Genomic DNA, 23,983 nt, shown 5'->3' with positions numbered 1-23,983 from the left:
AGTGGACACCCCACAGTTCAAACCCATGTTGTTCAAGGGGTCAACTGTAGTGGATCTGTTTAAATTGAGATCCAAATTGGTGCACCTGAGTGGCTTAGTTGGTTAAGCGTCCAACTCTTGATTTTGGCTTGGGTAATGATCGCAGGGTAATGATCTCACGATCTTGGTATCAAGCCCTGCCTTGGGCTCTGCACTCAGTGGGGAGTCTGCTTGAGATTCTGTCCCCCTCTGGCCCTTGCCCCATTCTCTCTCTCTCTCAAATAAATAAATCTTTGTTAAAAATGGGATCCAAATAAGATCCACACAGTGAATTGTTTAATATTGTTAAATCTCTTAATTTATGACTTTCCCCTCCTTCTCCTTCAATTGATTTGTTAAAGCAAAACCATGTGCTTTGTCCTGTAAGATTTTACATAGCCTGGATTTTCTGATTTTGATCATGTCATTTAATATATTCCTTTATCACCTGTATTTTCCGTAACTTATTATTTAGATATGTAGGCTTGATCAAATTCTAGTTTTATTTTTGGCAAGAATATTTCATACAGGATGATGTGTGTGTGTGTGTGTGTGTGTGTGTGTGTGTGTGTGTGTGTGTGTGTGTGTATGCAGGAGGTAAGTAGTATCTGCTTGTCTCACTTGTCTTTTTGTGAAGTTAGCCATCATTAATGGGCATCTCCTAATTGCATTATTTCATTAGGGATTACAATATGATGTGTTATTTTTTTAAAGATTTTATTTATTTATTTCACAGAAAGAGACACAGAGAGAGAGGGAACACAAGCAGGAGGAGTGGCAGGCAGAGGGAGAAGCAGACTTCCCGCTGAGCAGGGATCCGGATGTGGGGCTCGATCCCAGGACCCTGGGATCATGACCTGAGCCAAAGGCAGACGCTTCAAGACTGAGCCGCCCTGGATATTCCACTTCTTGGAACTCAATCCCTCTCACAGTCCCTGGACATTTTATCACTAGCCAAGAGGATAAGATAAGACTTGGTGAGAGTATGATAAATGGAAGATTTTTCTTGTTAAACTCTATTGGTGGCTCACTGATAACTATGCAAAAGGTTATAAAAGGAAAGTCACCATATCCCAATTACCCCAAATTCCCTACTTGGCTGATTGGAAATATTTGGACTGGCTAAAATGTTCAAGTGACTTAAAACATCTTCCAAATAAATGCAATTGGTATACATTTTGGAATACTAAAAGTTTTCTTTAATTTTTGAATGTAATGCTTCTAATTCCAATTGATATATATCATATGATCTGCCTCTTTCCCAGACAGAATGTTTGAAAGCTCTTTCCTTTAGGAAGAAAATAAAATTATAATAGCAGTTTCCAGAGGGAATCCAATGGTGATGTCATTACTCATTTCCTTTATTTACTCAGTTCATGTGGTCAGGTTCTGTGGGATGAAGGTGCTATTGGTCAAAACTCAATAAATGAAGTTAGTTGCAATTCATGGGTGTATTAAAAAATTAACTCATCCTACAGAACAGTAATATTCAGGGTTAACAGAACATTCACCTTCATATTATAGGGGATCTCAAGCATTAAATGCTTATAAGCAGAACTCAAAGTGGGTTTGAAACTGTACAGAATTTCCATGTTATGATCTCAGGATACTTAGAGCCTACCGTGGCAAAATAGAAAACTGATGTAAATGCTTTCCTGTAGGCAGTTATGTTAATGTCCTTTCTTTTTGTTAATTTCTGTTCATTGTGGTAAGTTTTGTGATGATTACGATTGCCAAATAAAATACCGCATACCAGTTATATTTGAATCTCAGATATACAAGGAATAATTTTTAGCATAAGTATGTCCCAAATATTTCATGGAACATATTTATTCTAAAAATGATTTGTTCTTGATCTAAAATTCAGATTTAATTGGGCATCCTGCATTAAATCTGGCAACCCTGTGGATAAATAGAGCCTAATGGTGACTGATCTTTGAAAATTAAAAAGAAATATATGTTGTATGACGTACAGCAACACTTCTAAAACTTTAATGTGCATACAAATTACCTCAGCTACCTGTCAGAAAGCAGATCTCGATTCTGCAGATCTGGAATAGAACCTGAGATTCTGCATTTCTAACAACCTTCTGCTTTGTGTTGATGCTGCTATTTCATGAACCATCATTTGTGCAAGGCTATAATGAACATCTTTTTTTGTTGGTTGTTTTTGTTTTGGTGGCCCAGCATCTGAACTCTCTTACCTTAGAGAATTCAGTGATATGTGAACCTTGGAAGAAAGTGTAAAGTGAAGCCCCATTCTCACGATCTAGAAACTGACAGAAGTTGTCAAATACTTTATTATCCGCCTTTGCAGCCTAGATTCAGGTACATAACCTGCCCTTGGCCAATCAGAAGCACCTGCATAGCCTTGAGTAGAGAACTGGAAACACAGATAGCAGTTAGTTCCCTTGCAACAGTGCAGTTGTGGCCAAATTAAGTTCCCAGGGCAGCGGTGGTGGTGGAAGAAAGGGGCAGAGTCCCGTATGCTTAGCAGCATCCGTGATAGCAGTCTTCTCACTATGTTTGTTTCTGCAGCATGATTTTGGGTACTGTTCTTGGCTGCACAGCTCTGAACTTGGTTCTAAACCCTCATAATGATTCTGTGAGTTGGCCACTTCTTTGCTACTAAATCAGTCAGAATTGATTTTCATTGCTTGAATCTAAGAACCCTGAGAAGCCAAAGGGTCTGCCAGAAGATAGCTGGCTTGCACAGCCCATCAACTGCAGTATGTGTATGATATTCCACTTAGGTCACCACTCAGGATGATCTCTGCTGCACAGGGTGAAGACAATTCTGCAAGAGGTACAACCTCCATTTGGTGGAAGGGTGTCTATTTCCTGGCATCATCTCTATGCCTCCTCCGGTGATGAGGTTTCTGACAATGACTAGTCTTGCCTTAGTAGAACTAGATTTATATGTAACCCTGTCATTAACTAGTTATGTGACTTTGAGCAAATCTTTTAGCCTCTGTGAGCTCATTTTCTTGGCTGTTGAAGGGAGTTACAAAAAATGAGTTAAGACTACATGTTTATTATTGCATTTTTTCACATTATAATTGGTTTTTTACAACTTTATGGAGGTATACTTTATATATTAGCAAATGCATCCCTTTTTGAGTGTGTACAATTCAATGATTTTTAGTAAATTTATTGAGTTGTGTAGTCATTACTGTATCCAGTTTTTAAAGCATTTTCATAACCCCAGTAAGATCCTTCATGATGATTTACAATTAATCCCCATTCCCACCACCAAGCTATCTTCTGTCTTTATAGATTTGCCTTTCCTGGATATTTCATATAAATAGAATCACACATCCATAATTATTTGTTACACTAGTTTTTTTCCTTCTATATGGTGAGTTTCCAAAAGGCCTTTGTGCAGTGGGACTATTTATCTTTATTGAAGTGTTAATAGCACAGTGCTTTGTACATAGTACAAGTACTCAAGATAAAATAAAAAAAACACTGATAATTTCTTACGAAGTTGTTGTGAGAATTAAAGAGCTTCTTAGGTTCTTGCTACTCAAAATGTTGTCCTCAGACCAGGAACAGCAGCATCACCCAGAAGCTAGTTAGCAATGTGATCTTGGGTCTCATCTCAGACTTTGAACCTGCATTTTCATAAGATCCTCAGGTGATTTATATTCTCATTGAGGTTTGAGAAACAATGCTCTGCATTGTAAGTTCTACGAGGGCAGAGATTATGTGTGGCACACAGTAGGTACTCAGTACTATTTGTTGTATGAATAAATGGTGATTCACATGAAAACATTTTGTAAACTGTTCAAGGCCTATATACACAAGATTGCCAAAGAATCAAAGTGTGGAATTTTGGCTTAACTAAAATCTGTTAGAGAAACAGTTTGGACTGATATTTTATAATGCCAGTTTATATACTGAAGCAAATATATTTATTTTTCTTACATTTAAATGACAATTCCATGAGGAGACCCAATTTTAGGTTAAAAAAAATAATAGTTCCTTAACTGAAATGGACTTTATAGTGAGTGTATTAGCATGACAGTTAATTATAAAACTTCTTACTTCTAAAGGTTGACAAAGAAAATTTATTGCAGTTCCATTTTCTATGAGATAAAACCTTGATCAACAGCTAAGAAGCCAATGTCAGACTTTAAGAGACAGGATTGGTAGATGTTATATAGTTAGCATCAACCTTTAACAAGGAAAACCTATCTAGTTTCCCACTTAGAGTCTGGCTCTAAATGCTTTAATTTATTCATTTAATCATTCTTCAAATCATCAAACATTTATCAAATTTGTCACTATTTGACAAGTTCTGTGCCAGGGCTTTCTGATGGATTACCAGGTACAATATTCTTGAGGAGTTCCATACCAATACAATGATGAGAGCATTTTAACTACATAAGCTAACAAAAGATTTTTCATGCTTTATGAATTCATGAATGTTAAAGTCTTAAAATGCTATAAAAATTAAGCCACATTAGTTATATATTTAACAAATGTATTGGAAAAGATAAAATTATATTTTCTTGGGAAATCAGGCTATATGGTTAACACTTACAAAACAGGAGTGGTTTTTATTGAGGGTTGCTCTAAGGAATATAACAAGGATGTCCTGGTTATTTTCCATTTGCTCCTCCAGACTCATTTTTCATCCTATTTGCCTTGCTCTATACTGAAGGCTGACCTCTACAGACTTTATCTGTCATCCAAGCCCTATAGCTTCTGGTTAAGTTTGGCCAATGGGAGGTACCAACAGAAGTTTGGAGATTGGGGGAAAAGAGGACAAGTGTTTATTTCCCAGTCCCCTCCTGGGCCACATTGGCAGTGGCTGCATTTCTCTATTTATAGTCACAGTGTTTGTCAGACATCCCCTTCTAAACTATAGCACTTAAAAGTTCCTTTCCCCTGCTCCTTCAGGCTTAAGTCTTCTCACTGTTACCAGTTAGGTGTTTTACCATTGTTAGTGGGTTCCCTTAACCCTTCCCACATCTCTGTTAATCATCCTTTTATTAAGCTCTTTTTACCCTCTTCGGTGTGCCACGAAGAGGCAATCAATCAGCCAGTATCTAAGGACTGCCTGCTGGGCTGGCACTGTTAAGACATATAATACATGATCCTGCTCCAGAGAGACTTACAGTCCAGTGAAGGAGATAAAACCAACACATGTGAAGCAATTAGGAATCGCTACACATTGGTATCTAATGAGAGACATTTGGTTTTTTGCCACTCAGCATTCACTCTTTTGATAACCATACCCTGTTTTCCTCTATTACTCTCAGTCAACATCTTTTAGGGAGACTGGACTCCACTCTTAACAACATGAGTAATCATTCTTCTGGTCACATGTCCTAATCAAAGCCAATAAAATATAAGGAGATTATTGCTAGCACTTCTGGGAAAAAGGCATGTACTCTTCCACTGAGATTCCTAACAGTAAGGATTATGTGAACTGGAGCTGCCAGGAGCCACCATATGGAGCCTGAAAATGAAGCCAACACAGAAGACAGAGCCAAGAGATGAAATGAAATAGAATTCTAATGACATTGCTTAAGCCCTTGGATCAAGCTATGCCTTAAGCTAAATATATCACTAGTTCCTTAGCTATGTGAGCCGATAGCCAATATATTCTTTTTTGTATAAGTCTTTTTTGTGTTTTTTATTTTGTCACCTGCAACTAAAATAGCTCTAACAATTCACAAATTGGTATCAGAACTGGGGATTAGTAAGTGAAAGATCTTAAAATATTGAATCAGTTGATTCAGATGAGGCCTCATCTATATTGGGTTGGGAATTCAATAGCAAAGTAGTACATTAAAGTGGCACCTGTTGTATATTAGAATCCAAAACATGTGCCTATCAAGTATGAAATGTAAAAAATGTCACTAAAAGGTAAGATACTAGAGTACACCAACTATTACATGTTGGCCTGTTGGCTTTCAGTTAGGTCCTATAAGAAAGACTCAAGTTTAGGATTGAATTTGATTTATCTAAGCCTGAGAGGGAAAAATACTTTGTTATAAGTGACCATTTTTGCTAAAGGCTCAATCAAATATGACAGAAATTTCAATAATCTGGAGCCATTAGTGTGGGAAAAGCCCCAGGAGAATTTTAATGCCAATGAAGGCAAGAAAGGGAAAAGACTGGCACTTGGGAGAGGTCTGAACACACCCAGGCTTCTCTCTAGCAATTCCTGCCTGCTTAGAAAGGTAATAATTATCCCATTCTACTCCCTCCAGCACCAGTATGCCCATGTTCCCCCTTGCAAAACTAGTAGCTATTATTTCTTTTTTTTTTCATTTTATTTTTTCAGTAGCTATTGTTTCAAATCATTCTCAGGCAGAAACCAAAATGGAGGCCACTAAGTAAGGAGTATAACAAGGCGTATTATGGAAAGATAAAAATACCCGTATTGGAATCTAGATGCAAAGACTGCAGCTTAACATAACATCTAGCTTTGGAGGTTTTCTTCCCCATGAAATTGGCCAAATGCAAATAGACTGGAAGCTTGGTAAGAAGTAACGAAATTGTGGCACCTGGCGGGTCCCTCTGCAGAGCATGGGACTCTTGGTCTCAGGGTCATGAGTTCAAGACCCACATTGGGCGTAGAGCCTACTTAAAAAAAAAAAAAAGTAAAGTAAATTGTATGGTGAGAAAAATCCTAAGTCTGGAGAATAAAGGCTAGTTATTAGGGTTAGCACTAAGTGTTGTAACACATAGTGCAGAAGTTTGATTGGCTTAACACTACCGATGTTTATTTTTCACTTTTGCAAAGTCCAATATTGGTATTCCTGATTAGAAAGTGGCCTTCTACAAGGTCATTCAGCTACCCAGACTCCTTCTATCTCATGGTTCTCTTAGAACTATTCTCTAGGGTCTTAGAGTCCTCTCAGTGCAGCTAGAGGAAGAAAAAGAAACCATAGAAGACATACCTAGTTCTTAGCCACATTGGCAAGAAGGGATTCATGTCACTTCCACTCATATTCCAAAGGAGATAATTAATTGTACGACTTTGTAAAGATTAAAAGGAGAAGCTAGAAAATGTAGTCCCTGCCTATGCAGCTACTTCCTAGCAACAATTCTACATAACAGAAGAGGATCACAGCTATTTGGTAGTAAAAGCTAATTATCTCTGTAATAGCAAGTTTGTTTGTTTTTTTTTTTTTTCAATTGCCACTATATCAGGAAAGAGAATGTTGAAGAGGTGTGGTCCCTAGAAGGATTATACTCCCCACTGTCCATTAAAGATATGGCATGGGGGAACAATGGATGAGAGATTCTCCAATAGTTGAACATATGGCAGCCAGATGTGTTGATCAAAGAACTTTCTCCTCTCTCATGGTAGGAAGGCCTTGGTGTTTCTGTCTAGCATGATATATGCTATGAATTAAAGACCACTATGTGTTTGCCATTAGTCATTTTTCCAAATACGAGTTTTTGTTGCAGTTCTTCTTTTCTTTTTCTGTCATTATGTATTAAGTATTTTGTAGCTAAATTTTTTTTTTTTTTGGTAGCTAATTTTATCTTGTAGCCTTAGGTTACTAGACCTTGAGGAACTACCATTGTTGTATAATAGAGAAACATGCTTATTACCCTGCTGTCCTGGACTTGGGAGTTATCTTCAGTAACTACATGAGAATTTGGATCATCTCTCTTTGGGGAAGAAGTGAGCATATTTTTTGTGGTAAATAATATTACTGCATTGAATAGGAATAAACATTTTGAAGGCATATGTAGTGGAAGAATGTTTGAGAAGAATCAACAGAAGAACGGGGTGTGTGGTATGTCTGCTGTTCTCATTCATTACCCAGGACATATCTACCCTTCCTCTGTTAACCATACTCCTATTTTCCTAAAATCACTTTCTTGTGCCATTCATGTGTTACTGATAGACTCAACTTTTGAGATGGGCTTGTCAATCAGTGCAAGCCAATCTGAGCATCTCTTTCTCTGGCAACAGTGATTGGTTTAGGAATAGGTTCTTCACCTTTGCTGGTAGTGAGGATAGTATGAGCTTAGAGTTGCTGGTTGTTCCTTTGTGGGGCTTGAGAATGAAGCCAACAGCAGAGGAAAGAGCTAACGTGTCAGGGAGAATCCAAATCTTGACGACATAATTTGAACTCTTCAGCCAAGCCACGTCTAACAAAACTATCTTGAACTATTCAGTTATGTGAGCCAATAAATTCCCTTTTCTATTTAAGCCAGTTTGAGTTGGATTTTATGTCACTTGCAACCATACATCCTTACTGAATCAATACTAAGTTGTGTGAGGGTAGATCCATAAACAAATATACATAAGAATAAGTGAACATGAATATACTTGAAAGACAGACCTAACTAGAACTAAAGTAGACTGAAACATGGTTCACAGGTTAAGAGGGAACTAGATTGGGGCAAGACCTTAACAATCAGTCAAAAGAATTTAAATTTAATGGAATAGAAAATATAGCCATGAAACTATCAAAGCATGAAGAGATATACAAAAAGTGAAGATTTAGAATGATTATTCTGACAGGTTAGACCTGAGCAGAGGAATAAGGAAGTCAGAAGACCATCTCTGTTTTCCTGCTCATTGCATAGCACCCATGTTAGCCTCCTTTCTTCCCACTAATTCAAGCTCCCCAAACACTCTGGCCTGAGAGCCTTTGTACTTGTTCTTTTCTCTGCCTGGAAAGTTCCTTCCCCCAGACATTTGCTTGGCTTTCTCCCTCATTTCATTCAGACCGCTGTTTTGAACATAGCTTCATCAAAGAGGACTTTCTAGATCAATTTACCTAAAGTAGTAAAAAAAACCACACTGCTCTCACCTGTATCTTTGTCCTTCTACTCTGTTTTGTCCTCATGGCATTCATCACTACATGACATTATATTGTATATCTGTTTGTGCATGTATTGTCTGAACTATAATGAGATTCCATGAGTGCAGGGACTTCTTTTATTCACTGATGTATCTCTGGGAAGTATAACAGAGAATGGCACATAGAAAGCCCCCAATTAAAGCTTGTTTGAAGATGAATGAATGAGTGAAATACAGTAAATAAGGCGAAAAAACAAAAAAACAATCACAAGAGGGATGAGTTAGTCACTTAAATTCCTAGCACATTCCTAACATTTCGGCCATAAACTCTGCTTAAGGCTCCCACTTCTGCTCCGTCTCCCCAAAGGAAAAACAATTTAGGGAAGTTCGCTACTGCTAAAGCAAGGACCTGAGATACTTTCCTGGATGATTCTGGTGAGAATGTTATTTTCTCCCGCGGTACCCCCGTTAACAAGAGTTATCTCCGATCCCAGATTTGGCAGGGCTTTCTCCATCTTAGCTCCAAGTAGAGCTCTGAGAGAAAAACGAGGTGGTGGTGGCTGAAAGACTCAAATGTTCCAAATTCTCTCTCTTCCCGGAGATCAGCAGCCAGGTGAATTTCAGAATGATGACAACTTGGAGGGGCAAAAGTCACGTGCCAGGTGGTTGGGGCACCAGGGGTAATCTCCGTTGATCCTTCCTTACCACCCAGCTTTCTACCGGGGCCTGTACAGAAACAAGCACGCCAACACGTCAGGGCGGAGTGGTGCTTTCACCAAGTTTCCTTCCCATGCGGCTGCTCCCCGACCTCTCTTCTCCCCACCCACCCCCCGCAACCTGCAGGCTCAGCCTCCGATTTCCGCCCATCCCGGCTGGAGGGAGCCGGGAATCCAATTACTTTTCCCAAGGGAGCTCAATCCACTCATCAGGCCGCGAAGAGGGGAGCGGGGATCGAGCAGCCGCGGAGGCCGCCCCTCCCCCTGCCTGCCCGGGCCTCCGGGCCCCGGCAGCCCCGGGCGGGGCGAGGCGAGCCGTGGAGGGGCGCGCGGTGTCGCCGCGGGGACTATTTGTCCTTCCGCGCGCCGCGCTACGGCCCCGGCGCCGACGTCGACCGGGCTGAATGGCAGGAGATTAGCCAAGGGCTTCCCCCGCCGCGCGCCCCCGGCCCAATCGGCGCCGCGCGGGCGGTGCTCGAGGGCCGCGCACACGCACATTCCAGGATCCACGCCTCACGCGAACAGACCCCGCGCACGCTCCCTGTCCCACCCCGCCCTGTCGGCCGCACGCGCGCCTCTCCTCGGGGCCTTCTCCAGGGCCAAGCCTGGACCCTGTCTCCTGGGCCACAGATGCGGCTCTCTAAAGTGAAAGTGAAATGAGGAAAGAAGGCCAAGTGGTCTGTAGGGGAAGGGCAATTAGCATCCGCGTCAAGGTTTACACTCCTGCTCCACCGTCCAGGCGTGCCTAACAGATGGAGTGAAGCGACTGAGACTCGCTGAGGAGGAAGAAAGAGGACATCCCTCCTGATTCGTTAGAGAGTGGGTGGAGAACTCTTGCAGTATCCTTGAGTGTTCTCTAGTAAAAGGATCTTAAACTGGTGGATTTCTCTCTGGGTTTTCTGCTGTGGTCAGAGCACTGGACACATCCTTTCTCCATCGGGAAGGAAAAAAAAAAAAGCAACCCTCGCTCCTACACACACTGTCAGACTTATGAGGCCACAACTGACATACGTGCTTGAAGGAGAAAGTGCGCTATTGTGTCTTGTTTTTCCTTTTGAATTCCGTCCTCCTGAGACACTGGCTGACCCTTAGGCCCATGGCCGTCCTGAATGTGATTGACATGCGTGATTAGGCTAGTGAGAGAGAACCAGGGAAATTGCTATCAAAACAATTACATACAGGGACATCAGAACAATGGCTTGAGAGACCCCAGGGACCTAGAGACCATCCTAGCTCTGCCACGGATGCCCTCTGGGACTGTGGCCAAGTCAGATCATCTCTTTGTGTCTTCGTTTCCTCCTGGTAAGTTGAAACTATTCTTACTGCTGCCTGTCTCAAAGTTATGTTATAAAAAATAAACTTAGATAACAGGTGAAAACACTGAAGGTTTTGTTTTGCGGGGAAGGTGGTGGTGGTGGTTGAAAGGCATTCTCTGGACAGAAGATTCTGTAAAAGGAAGCCATTTGACCTTCAGCCTACAAAGTGGTCATTTCAATTAAATTTAATACACATGTGTGGAGACTAACTCGGTGGCTGCAGAGTTCTGTGCTGGGTGCTCAGTGGTCTTCATAAAATTTATAATCTAGTAAAGCCATGCTAATTCCTGCATTCTCAGACCTTCTCCCATGTCTGTGCCAGTTCCCATCCCTAAGTCTTGGCCATTTTCATTCTCCACTTGTGTTCAAGGGCCACAAACCATTGCTAGCTATAGGTACAGAATGATGCTGCAGTTGGGGCTCCCCATTTGAGTCTAAGCTGTGGCTTGGGGGTTCACACGTATCTGGGTATGTCTGTTGAACTGATGGGGCAAGGCCCCAAAAGCCTGTTTCCTGGAGTGACTGAAGAGCTTCCTGGGACAGAATATGTCCTCAGTGAAGAAGGAGCCAAACACAGTGAGCCGTAGCTGGAAAAGACTGAATCTTGAAAAAATGGAGAAGTCCTTCTGCATCCAGTCTGGTGTCTCCTGGCCCTCATCTGCGTCCAGTAGATGTGGGGAAGGGATGGGAGAGGGGGAAGAAGATGGAGGGCTGCTATAGGGGAAAGCTAAAATATGTTTCAAACTTTCAAATCCCACTTTTCACATTCGAACACATGCTCTCACCTTTATAAGAAAAGATCAAGCTATCGACAAAAGTGCAAGCAACAGAAAACTTGACTTGTGGTGGCTTTTGAAAGAGAAGGAATTTATTATCTCATAAAATAAGAAGTTTGAAGGAAAGTCGTTCCTATATTGGTTAATTGAGTAACTCAAGGATGTTGTTGAGGACCCAAGGGGAGTTCTTCTTTCTGCTCTGCCATCCTCAGATGACACTCTCTCCTGCCATCTCCCTTCAAGGCTGCACCCTAGCTTCTGCATTTTTGGTGTCGGATGCAGTAAGGGCATTGTCCAAAGAAGAAGGATATTGTCTCCCACCTCTTCCTGTCTTTCTCTGTCTCACAGTAAAGGAAGGATAATCCTAGTTTCTAGAGGCTTCTGGCAGAACTGAGTCACATACACATCCTAAACTAACTGCTTGTAGAAAGTGTGATGCCAAACATAATTTACCCCTCATGCTGGGGAGAGAGAGAAGTCACTTTCTGTGAGCACGTGGGAGGATATAATTGGAGCAACATCAAATTTTGCCGTGGAAAAAAATAAGGAAAAGTGGCTGTGGTTTAGGTCTCAGCAGGTTCCCTCAACTTTCCTTTTCTCTACTTCAAAATGTTTCTGTATCTACTCTCCTCCATAACGTCTAAATTTTTCTGTCTTCCTTCATATTCTTTTTTTACTATCTCAATGGAGAAGTAACCCAGCTCCATTTCAGGATCTGGTGCTCCATCTGTTTACCTCCCTAAAACCTTGCTCTTGTCCTAGCCCCTCACAGTGGTCCCTAAGCCACATGCAGTTACCTGCAGGCTGTTCCATCCAGCATTCTACTGGTGAGAATTAGAGATCCGAAGCTCCTTTTGTTGTGCCAGGAGGATCCAGATTGAAAGATGCAAGAATTTGTTCAGATCCTATCCAGTGGGGCTGGGGCAGGGGTGAGAGGTAGGGACCAAGGACAACCTTCATCCTTTTCTATACCTAGGGCTTCTCTGCCTCAGCAATATGGGAGTGCCACATGGTATCCTCAGCAACTTGATTTCACAGACTGCTTCCATTTTACCCTCTCCCTCTCCACGAATACCAGTCTCCTGAAGTTTGGATCCCACTCTATTTTTCTGAGTTACAACCTGGTGGAACACTGATACTGGCTTGGCTTGAATCTGAAACTTGTTCCATTTCTTCCCTATACTCATATTCATTCATTTTTTTTTCTTTACTTAACAAATGTTAAATGCTGACTCTTTCAAGGACTGCACTCTGTGCTAGGGAGACATTGACAAATAAATTGGAATTCTCTGCCTTCAATGAGTTTACATTCTGGTGGAGGATCTTTGTTTCACCACAAGGTATGGCATGAAATTCAAGGCCTTCTCACAGGAACCGTAAAAGCAAGGCCCAGTTGTTAACTCTCTGCAACATAATGTTTTAATTCTTCACAAACAACTACCACTATTAGTGGAAATTATTTTGATCTTTACACAGCTCATAACGTATCTTTTCACAGAGGCTATTGTTTCAGACAATTACACTTTCCAACAAGATAAACACCATGTAGGGCAATGCACTTGTGGTACAGTACATTTTATTAATAACATGTCTTGTCAGCTCAGTGGGCCAGGCTATGGATGGATGGTTACAGCAAAAAATGGAGCCTGTATCTGATACAAGTTTATGTATCGTCAGAGTTGTTACCCTATCTCTGCTCACAGTCAGGAGCCTGCCAGATCTTATTCAACAGAATGGTTTGTAAATGCATTGGTGGCAGATAAAAATATTTACTATTAATCTGCCTTCCTTTGGCTATACCCACCTGAGGATATATAGTAAAATAAAATTTTAATTTTTTAACATTTTCAAAATTCACCTAGGTTGATTATTCCCACTTTCATTTTTAGTAGAAAGCAGGTTCTCCAAAGGATTGCTATACTATATTGAAATAGAAAACTGCTTGTGTATTTTCAACTAATAGCACTTATACTTCACATGGTGTCATGGACCCTCAGTGTCTAATATATCTTGACAGAGTCTGAAGTAGAAGTAAACCAATTCAGACTGCAGGTCCTAAAATACAAGTCAGAGAAGGTAGATGTAGCAGAAGTGAAATGAGAGCATTTAAATGAAATATGAACTCTAGTCAATTTGAATGAATTCCCTTAGCACCTCAGTCCAGAAAAGAACGTGTAAGGGTTTTAATCTTTACTTGACTCATGATGAAGTGCATGACCCTAAGTGAGTCAGTTAATTAATCTCAGTGTCTTGGTGTTCCCATTTTTACAACAGGGTTAATAAGACAGGTAGTGCACCTGTACTTGGAATTTGAGAGAAAAGAGAATTACACTCTTTCTGAAATGTAGCTGATAATTATCAGTCAGTTTCAATGGGAATTTATTGCGCCCTGCACTTAGCCATCATTATAGGCAGAGAGCCTAGCAAGCCTTAAACATAAATAAAATGCTGAAGATATTTTCGTTGCATGAATGAATGAGAAAATCAATCAGTGAGCCACCTACAAAGTGTCAGGTCCTTGGCTATGGAAGATCCAAGATGCATCCCTACCTTTAAGAAAATTTCTCGTGAAATAAGCCATATATAGAATGAATTAAGGTATGAAATGCCAAATAAATGTCCATCATCCTCAAACTAGAATTCTCAGATTCTCAGCTTCATTATGGCTTCTGCCCTAAAATTGACTGGCTTGAGAATATGCCTATGCTTTTTTTGTGTAAAGGTAGTAGAATATGTTTAATAAAAACTTAAATATAGAAGTATGTTTCATTAGAATATTCTGCAGGTAAGTGGAATTGAAATATAAATTCAAGGGGGAAAATATATAAAACTGTTAAAAATTAAGAACTTATTCATAAAATTCTTTTTATATTTTTATTGAGGTATAACATCCATACAGTAAAATGCACAAACCATCACTTAAATCGAGATATAGGTGATCCTACTTCCCACTATGACCTTTCTTAATCTCCTTCCCCATCCCAGAGATAACCAGTATTCTGACTTCTTATGTCATAGAATACTTTAACCTGTTCTGAAAGTTGTATAAATTGAATTATTCAGTATGCTTTCCTTTGTGCCAGGCTTCTTTTGTTCAACATTATGTCTATATGATGCATCCGTTGTTGCATACACCAGAGTCCATTCTTTTTAATTATTGCAAAATAGCTATTCTCAAAGTGTGATCTGAGAATCCTTGGGGGGTGGTGCCTGAGAATTTTTCAGGGAGGTCCATGAGTCAAATTATTTTCATAATAATTTAGGATTTTATTTATTTGCCTTTTTCAGTGCATTGATGCTTTAATTCATGATGCAAAAGCAATGATGGTTAAAACTGCTGGCACCTTAGTATGTGTTTTTTTTCCTTGGATCCATACTTTTTGTGTCCTTTCTGAAATATCTTTGTCTACCTTGAGGACACAAATATTTTCTGATGTTCTTTTCCAAAAGTTTTATAATTTTAGGTTTTACATGTAGGACTATGACCCAATTCAAGTTAATTTATGCATATGGTGTGACTTTAGGATCAATAGTCCTTTTCTTTTTTCTCAATACAGATGTCCAGTGTCTAATTGCTACAGCAGTACTTATCACAAAAATGACTCTTTCTTCATTGATCACATTGGCACTTTTGTCAAGTTGACTGTTTATGGGTCTGCTTCTAGACTTTGTATTCAATTTCAATGATCTATATATATATATCCTTTAATAATACCACAGTTTGAGGAGATTTGTTACATTAATATTGAATCCTCTGATCCATGAACATGGTATATTTCTCTATTTAGGAATTCTTTAATTTCTTTCAACTATCTTTTATAGTTTCTAATGTAAAGATCTTTTGTTAGATTTATTCATAATTATTTTTTTTGTGCTGTTGTAAACAGAGTGGATTTTTGAATTGCATTTACAATAGTTTGCTGTTAGTATAAAAAGATATATGTTTAATGCTTGCTTTAAACAGGTTCTTATATATGAACCCTGTATCCTGTGACCTTGCTAAGTTTACTTATAGTAATTGTTTTCTAGATTCATTAGGATTTTTACATTAATACTCAAGTAATTTGCATATAGGGACAATATTACTTCTTCCTTTTTGATCTTAATGACATTTATTTTCTTTTTCCTCTTACAGTGACTGGACTTTTGTACAATGTTGAATATACATAGTAAAAATGGCATGTTTGCTTTGTTCCTATTGTAGGGGAAAACAATTCAGTCTTTTATTGCTAATTATGCTATAAGTGTTTTGTAGCTGCCTTTATTCATTTGAGGAAGTTCCCTACTATTTCTGGTTTGCTAAAAGTTTTTATCAGGAATGAATGTTGAATTGTGTCAAATGCATTTTCTGTATCTATTGAAATCATATTGGTTTTCTTTTTTAGTGAATTACATTGTTATAGTGGATTACATTGATTGGTTTTAAATTCTTAAACTAATCTTGCATTTCTGGATAAATCCTACTGAGTCCTGAAGTGTTATTCTTTTTATGTATGGTCCATTTGATTTGCTAGTGTTTTATTACGGATTTTGCCTCTATCTCCATGAAGGATATTGGTCTGTAATTTTTTTTATATCATCTTTGTTAGGTTTTGATATTCAGCTTATGTTGGTGTTTTAGTTTCCTAAGGCTGCTGTGACAAAATACCATGGACTGGGCTTAAACAACAGAATTTATTTTCTCACAGTTCTGGAGGCTTGAATTTCAAGATAAAGTAATTGACAGGTTTGATTTCTCCTGAGGCCTCTCTCCTTGGCTTGTAGATGGCAGTCTTCTCACTATGTCTTCACATGGCCTTTCTCTGTGCAACCACATGCCCCTGGTGTCTCCTCCTCCTCTTATAGGGATGCTAGTCATATTAGATTAAGACCCTACACTAACAGTATTGTTCTAATTTAATCACCATAATAAAGACCTTACTTCCAAATGTGGTTAACATATGAGTTTTTTTTTGGGGGGGGGACACAATTCAACCCATAACTGTTGACCTTATAAAATGAGTTGGATAGTGTTCTTTTCTCCACTCTTTTCTGAAAATCATTTGTGTAACTTCAGTGTTTTCACCAGTGAAACTATCTGACCCTGGAGTTTTCTTTGGGGGAAGGTTTTTTTTAATAAGAGTTCAATTTGTTTATTGGATGTAGGTCTATTTAGATTTTTTGCTTTTCCTTATGCCTACTTTAGTACATGGTACATTTCAAGAAATTAGTCTTTTTCATCTATGTTGTTGAATTTGTTGTCATAATACTGTTTATAATGTTGTGTTATTATTCTTCTAATGTCTGTAGGATCTGTGTTGACAGCCAGTTTGTTTTAAGCCCTTGTTTTAAACAGTCATACCCATTTTAAAGAACTCAAGAGGAAGAGAATTCAAAAGTTGTTTGGTTATTCTGGATGCTTGGCTTTACCATGTAAAGCTTAAAATTAGCTTGTCAATTTCTACAAAAAGACTGGGGTTTTGATTTGTTTGGGGAAAATTGCCACTAAGAAAATTAAATCTCTAGACCCATGAACATGGTATATTTCTCTTATCTCTCTGTTTATTTACATCTTTTTAAATTTCTCTCATGAATATATCACGGTTTTCAGGATACAAATCTTGCACAAATTTTGTTGGATTTGTTCCTAAGTATTTTCTATTTTTTGAAAGTTTATTATTTACATTTCAATTTCCAGTTGTTAATTGCAGATATTTTTATATTGATATTATATCCTGTGATTTTGTTAAATCCACTTTTAATTCTAGCAACTTTTTTTGTATTTATTTCTCATATATATAGTTATGTCATCTGTGAATAAAGACAGTTTTATTTCTTTCTGTTCAATCTATGTGCTTTTTATATCCTTTTCTTGTCTTATTGCATTGGCTAGATTCTTGAGTACAATGTTGAGTAGAAGCAATAAAAGCAAACATTCTTGCCTTGTTTTCAGTCTTGGAAGGGAAAACATTCAGTTTCTTATATTTAGTTATGATATTAGAAATAGGTGTTTCATAGTCTTTTATTAGATTGGAGAAGCTTCCTTCCATTCATAGGTTGCTGAGACTAGTACATGTCTTCTTAATATTATAAGTGATGAAATGGGAAGTACACATGAAGTACTTCTGCTGCATATAGGAGTATGATGATTGTCTCAAGAAAAAGTACCTGTTCAACTGAATTGTGAACTAACCTGGTTGGTCAGTAAAAACATCATTTTTACTTGAAAAAAACAAGGACAAACTATGATTACTCAGACTAAAGTATTTGGCAGATATTTTGTTAAAAAAAAAATGGAGTGAGCCTGTTACTTCAAGGCAAACAACTGACTATATTTGTTGACATTGATAAAATTTGCATTTTCGAGCAAAAATAGAATTTTGGAAAATTTATATTCACTATCCTGGGCTTAACATCTTCCCAGTACTTCACAACTTTTCTGTTGAGATTGGTGGTGAAATTAACAAATGTGATTTTTCTGACATACAATGAAGTGTCAGTATTTGGAAGATCTGCATATATTAGTGAACCAGTATTTCAAGAAACTACCACTTATCAATTTTGATATAGTGTTAAAGAAGACAATTCAGAATTTTCCAAGAGGACTATTAAAATAATCTTTCTCTTTTCCATTATATATTTTTATAAGGCCAGATTTTCTTCAGACTTTAACAAAAGAACACATTGTGACAGATTGAAATAGAAGCAGATATTAAAATTCAGTTGTCTTCTATTAAGCCTGATAAAATATTTGGAATAATTAAAAATAAGGCTACTACTTCTTACTAATATTTTTATTTGGAAGATATAGTCATACATAAAAATATGTACCTTAACATGTAATGGATTTATTATTGTTATTTTTTAATTTGGTAAGATATACATAACACAATTTACCATTTTAACTATTTTTAGGTGTATAGGCAAGTGACCTTAAGTACATTCACATTGTTATGCAGTTGTCACCACCAGTCTTCTCTAGAACATTTTCTGTTTCCAAACCGTAACTCTTTATGCATTAAACAATAACTCTCTGTTTGCCTTTCTTCCTAGCCCTTGGCAATCACCATTTTCTTTTCTGTCACTATGAATTTAATTACTCTAGGTAACTCCTATAAGTGAAATCATACAATAGTTTTGTGTATGTGTGTCTGGCTGCTTTCACTTGGCATAACTTCTTCAAGGTTTATCCATGTCATTGTTATTTTAAAAATAGTTTAATAAACATTTAAAAAATGTCTCAGTCTTAATTTTTAATATGACACGTGTTGATAGAAATGCCCAAATAGATTTTAAAAAGTCATTGGTGTCCTCAATAAGTTTTAGGAGTATAAGGGGGTCCTGAGACCAAAGAGTTGGAGAATCATTGTTACATAATATCCCAGTGTATGTATGTAGGTATGTACCATTTGCTTATTCTACTGCTGAGGAACAGTTGGTTTTTCTTGTTTTTGGTTATTATGGATAAAGTTGCTATGAGTACTTTTGTATATGTCTTTTAGGGGACCTCTATAGTACTTTCCATCTGATGTCTAGGAGTGTTATGGCTGAATGTTTGTGCCTTTTAAAAATGAATAGTGGTGGATATCAAATCTTTATTGTATTTATGTCCATTGGATACATTTCAAAGAATATTGTGTAATAGATTTATTTTAAATGCTACAATTTATAATATACAGGATATTTATTGTTTGCATTTACTTAAACTTATGATGAAAAATTATAGATATCAACTTAAACATGTGAGGCATGTATCACTTAAATACATTATTTTAGGAGGTATACAAGGAAAGAGTTTTGAAGATTAATAGAGAGTAGACCCTTCAAGAGTTCAGAAAAGTAAGATGATTGAGGATTGTGCAGGTCTCTTTTTCTCTCCATCTCTCCTCCCCTCTTTTGATGTCTTCCTCATTACTTAACCAATCATTTGACAAATATTTACTGAACAAGTATTACATGCCAGATACTCTGCTATACATTGGGAATATATGAACATGACAGACAAGATTTGACTCACAGTTTAGTGAAGAAAACAGTAAACCTAAAAACAAGGAATTGAAATAACTATAAATGATGTTAAATCTCACAAAGGAAACAAGTGTTATGATAGGGTATAGTGGTAGCACTGGCTGTTATGTAGGATGGTTATCGTGGCTTCATGTTGGAGAAGCTGACTGTGTCTAAGAGCCAAGAGGAGAGCATTCCAGGCAGAGAGGCTCATACTGAGAGCATTAACAAGGCTTTGAAGAAGGAGAAGCTTGGAATATTCCAAAACTGAAACCAGGCCACTGCAAGAGGATTATAGTCAGACTTTGAGTCTTTTTGAAAAAGAAGTTACATAGTCAACCATTGAAGGTATCTGTACACAAAATCTATAGTCAATGCAAACTCTATAATAAGGTGATAATAAAATTTAGAAAACATGCTAATGTTCATGAGAAGTAGTAGAAGTGAACAAGCCTCTACTTTCCCCTGAAACCAGGAGCCAGGGAGGGAAGGCTCAGGAAAGAAAACCATAGGAACACAATTTGTATCAGCACTAGTACTGCTGTCATCCTGGCAGGAGTATCAGCCCATTGAAGGAAAGATTGTGTCTTATTAATTTTTGTATCTCCAGTTCCTAGCCCTGTGCTTGGTCTGAAGAGGATGCTTAATCTATGTATGTCTTTTTTTTTTTTAAGATTTTATTTATTTATTTTAGAGAGGGGAGAGGGGCAGAGGGAGAGAGAGAATCTCAAACAGGCTCCATGCCCAGTACAGAGCCTGATGCTGGGCTGAACCTCATGACCCGAGACCATGACCAGAACCAAAATCAAGACCCAGAAGCTTGACTGACTGAGCCACCCAGATGCCCCTTAATCTATGTGTGTTTTAAGAGAGGGAGAAACAGGAACTAACATTTATGCAGTACCAATCTCTGTGCTGGAGCCAATTAAACAAAGTCAAAAGACAGAATACTGGGGCAGGGGGTGGGGAAGGCAACATGCACAATAGACAATAGGTTGATAGGCTTAATAGACTTTATTTTTTTTTAAAGATTTTATTTATTTATTTGACAGAGAGAGAGACAGCGAGAGAGGGAACACAAGCAGGGGGAGTGAGAGAGGGAGAAGCAGGCTTTCCACTGAGGAGGGAGCCCAACGCGGGGCTCTATCCCAGGACCCTGGGGTCCTGACCTGAGCTGAAGGCAGATGCTTAACCAACTGAACCACCCAGGTGCCCCAGGCTTAATAGACTTTAAAAATTAGCATATTGTTTAAGGTCATCTGTTCTGGAGAAAGGAGAAAGATACAGAATGAATGAATGAATGAATGAGTGAATGAATGAATGATGGATCTGAGATGTCTGTATAGCTCATTCCTAACTTGGTACCCCTAAAGCTGACCTTCAGATGTTCCCCCACCATGTTTTTTCTTTCGCTGGTCTCACACTGAGGGTGCAGATATAAAGAGAGGAAGAGACATATCCCTTTCACACTGTCCAGCTTCAGAGGGAATGACAAAAGCCTGAGTAACCTGTTAACTGAATGAAGGCTCCCTGATGTGCATACTATCTTTTTAAAAAAACTTTGTCAGAACTTGTACTAACATATGTGTACTGTGTGTATTTATTACCAATAACCATAGTTTTATTCATTACATAATATACCCCTTTTAATTTTGAGGAGGAAACAAGCTAATTTTTGCACTACATGATTTTTTCTATTTTAACCAAGCTAATTTCTGAAAAATTCATTTGTTCAACAAATATCAGGGACCTATTATGTGACACTAGTCCAAGGACAGCATATAGAGCAGGAATGAATAAAACAAAGTCTGTGACTTCATGGAGTTTTTGTTCTACATGAGAGTGAGGGTAGGACAGAGAGTAAACAGATAAAGAAATAAGTTACATAACATGATGTCAGGTAGTGATAAATAGTATGAAGAAACTAGAGCAAGGAAAAGAGTTCAATTAATGTATGCTTAATGTTAAGAGAAGCAAGCTAGGGCAAATGATGTTAGATAGAGCTCAGATCGAGCCAAGAACATCACAACCATGAGGACCCCAACCCAATCTATTCTCACAGTTCCCAGGTGGATTTTCCTTTACTTAATGTTCAGATGAAATTGAGTTTGTCAGAGCAAGACCTGGAATTCAAATGGTAACAAAGATGGTATAAATATCTGAAAATAAAAATATTTCAAATGTCATCAGTTCCCACCTGTGCTGTCCAATTTGCTAACAAACCAATAGCTGAAGTAAAAGGCAGAAAGTACAGTTCCAAGTGGTTTAGTATAACAATGTGATGGTTGGTTTGAAGGAATAGAAGATATTAGTGCAATCAATAAGATTTGAAAAAAGCAGCCCTTAGAGGTCTAGAGCTGGTATTACTGTTAAACTGGTTTTGTTTATACTGATACCCTTAAAAAATTTCTAGCCAAGATCACCCATGACAAACTAATACCACAGCCAATGGTTCAGTCTCTCTCCTAAGCTTACTCTGTATTTATTCCAAAATTCTTTCTCTTCCTCTCCCCTCTGTTCCCCTCTTTCTGTTTCCTTCTTTCTATTCTTTCTAGACTTCACGTAATCCTATCCAGAGCCATGGCTTAGTAAACCATCTAGATGCTGATGACTCTAATTTATATGTTCAACTTTGTTTTCTCTCCTGAGTTTTAGGCTAGTATATTGAACTGCTTACTCAGTATCTTTACTTGTATGTCTAATAGTTATTTCAAATTAAATCTGGTTAAAATAGAAAACTTGATTTCCATCTGCCTTCCCCACTTCCCAAATATGGACCTCCCTAAATCTTTTCCATATCAATAAATTATGCCTCTATCTTTATCCTATTGCTTGATACAAGTATCTAGATTTGTCTGATGTTTCATCATGATTGGATTAAGTCACACTTATCCAACCAGAAAATCACATAGTGATATTATGCCCGTTTTAGGGCATCCTATCTAAAGTACATGATGTCAGGGGTGCTTGAGTAGCTCAGTTGGGTAACCATCTGACTCTTGATTTTGGCTCAGGTCATGATCTCTGGGTTGTGACATCAAGTCCCGCATCAGGCTCTGTGCTGGGCATGGAGCCTGCTTAAGATTCTCTCTCTCCCTCTCTCACGGCCCCTTCCCCCTTTCTCTCCCTCTCTAAGTAAAATAAAAAAAGAAAGTACATGATGTCCATAATATCACTTTATTAGTGATATTAATTTTGATCACTTGGCCAAAGTTGTTAATCCTTTTTAAAAAAATGTATACTTGAATATCTGTGTCTTTCTTATTTATAATATCATCATGGCCTGACAAAATGGTAGCACCACAGCAGGCTTCATTATTGCTGCCTCATGTTCCAGCCCCTCACAACTACCAGCTAAAATGTAAGCACCACAGGGGCAAGGATTATTGCCTGTTTTATTCACTGATACAAAATATTCGAAGCACATGGTACAGTGCCTAGCACATATTTACTGAATGAATGAATAAAAAGATAATTCTGATCGGTAGGATGTTGAGCAACACAGAATTTATTATAATAAAGTCCTTTATGACAGAACATTATTACAGCAATGTTAATTCAGCATACCATGGTTATAGGATATGAGAACAGGACAGAAAATAAATGAGGATAATTTTAACCCCCCATTTTAGGTCAGATATTTAACCAAAATTATCAGTAGCAAAATTGACTGATTTAGGATGCCTTGCAAATTATCCTTATCACTCTCTAGAGGTGATACTAATAGAATTGAAATGGCTAAAAAGTGGGGAAAAGAAGAGGTATGAAAGGAAGAGAATGAATGTTGCATGGATACATCTAGATTTTCCTCACCAACCCTCAGCTGGATTATACACAGGTTTCACTTTGCATGGTTCTGACATGCATGATATCCAGTTACCATGGTTTAAATAATCCAGTCCTATAACATCACAGTTCACATTTCAGTTACCTGATTCAGTTCAGTTCAGTAATTGCATAAAGTATAAACTTTGTTGCTGGGTCTTCAGTCCATAAATCACCACACAAATAACACATGCACATTGTGATCAGTGACCAATTGAATCCCTTCTTTCAAAGTCTATCAGTGATTGATCACTCTGCATCTGTTACTCATTTTATACACACACAGCAAAAGTGTGTAGTTGTGTTGCAATCTTGTCTCTCAGTGATAAATTCACATGACATTTTATAAAAGTGGATAATCAAAAGAGGGAATTGGCCAACAGTACAGCAAATAACCCCAAAATGACACTGTTGGAAGTGAAATTCACATTGAACATAAATAGAATTATAGACAAAATAGCTGGTGGTGGGAATGTTGGCACTGCCACCATTTGAAAGACTCTGGATGTACAGCCAGAAGAACTTCGTGAAGGAGAAATTACCAACATAAAGAAAGAAAGTGGT

General features: G+C 38.1%; 1 protein-coding gene across 1 annotated transcript; it reads right to left on the bottom strand.

Moving 5' to 3' along the window:
• Positions 1–8,326: 8,326 nt before the first annotated feature.
• On the bottom strand, positions 8,327–10,812 carry LOC113908640. Its single transcript, XM_027568956.2, has 2 exons — positions 9,699–10,812; positions 8,327–9,526 (listed from the first exon to the last, which is right to left on the bottom strand). Exons 1-2 carry the CDS (start codon positions 10,012–10,014, stop codon positions 9,279–9,281), a joined length of 564 nt encoding a protein of 187 aa, XP_027424757.1. The 5' UTR covers positions 10,015–10,812; the 3' UTR covers positions 8,327–9,278.
• Between the last annotated feature and the right edge of the window lie 13,171 nt (positions 10,813–23,983).

This window comes from Zalophus californianus, chromosome 6 (assembly GCF_009762305.2).
Source record: "Zalophus californianus isolate mZalCal1 chromosome 6, mZalCal1.pri.v2, whole genome shotgun sequence".
NCBI lineage: Eukaryota > Metazoa > Chordata > Mammalia > Carnivora > Otariidae > Zalophus > Zalophus californianus.
Note: the sequence above shows the minus strand (reverse complement) of the source record. Positions and strands in the feature narration are given on the sequence as shown.

Bases quoted from the DNA above. Each gene is read 5' to 3' on its own strand.
- LOC113908640 (XM_027568956.2), bottom strand. From the start codon at position 10,014: ATGTGCGTGTGCGCGGCCCTCGAGCACCGCCCGCGCGGCGCCGATTGG. The intron at 9,527-9,698 runs GTAATTGGATTC...GTTTCTGTACAG, and splicing joins ATTGAGCTCCCTTGGGAAAA to GCCCCGGTAGAAAGCTGGGT.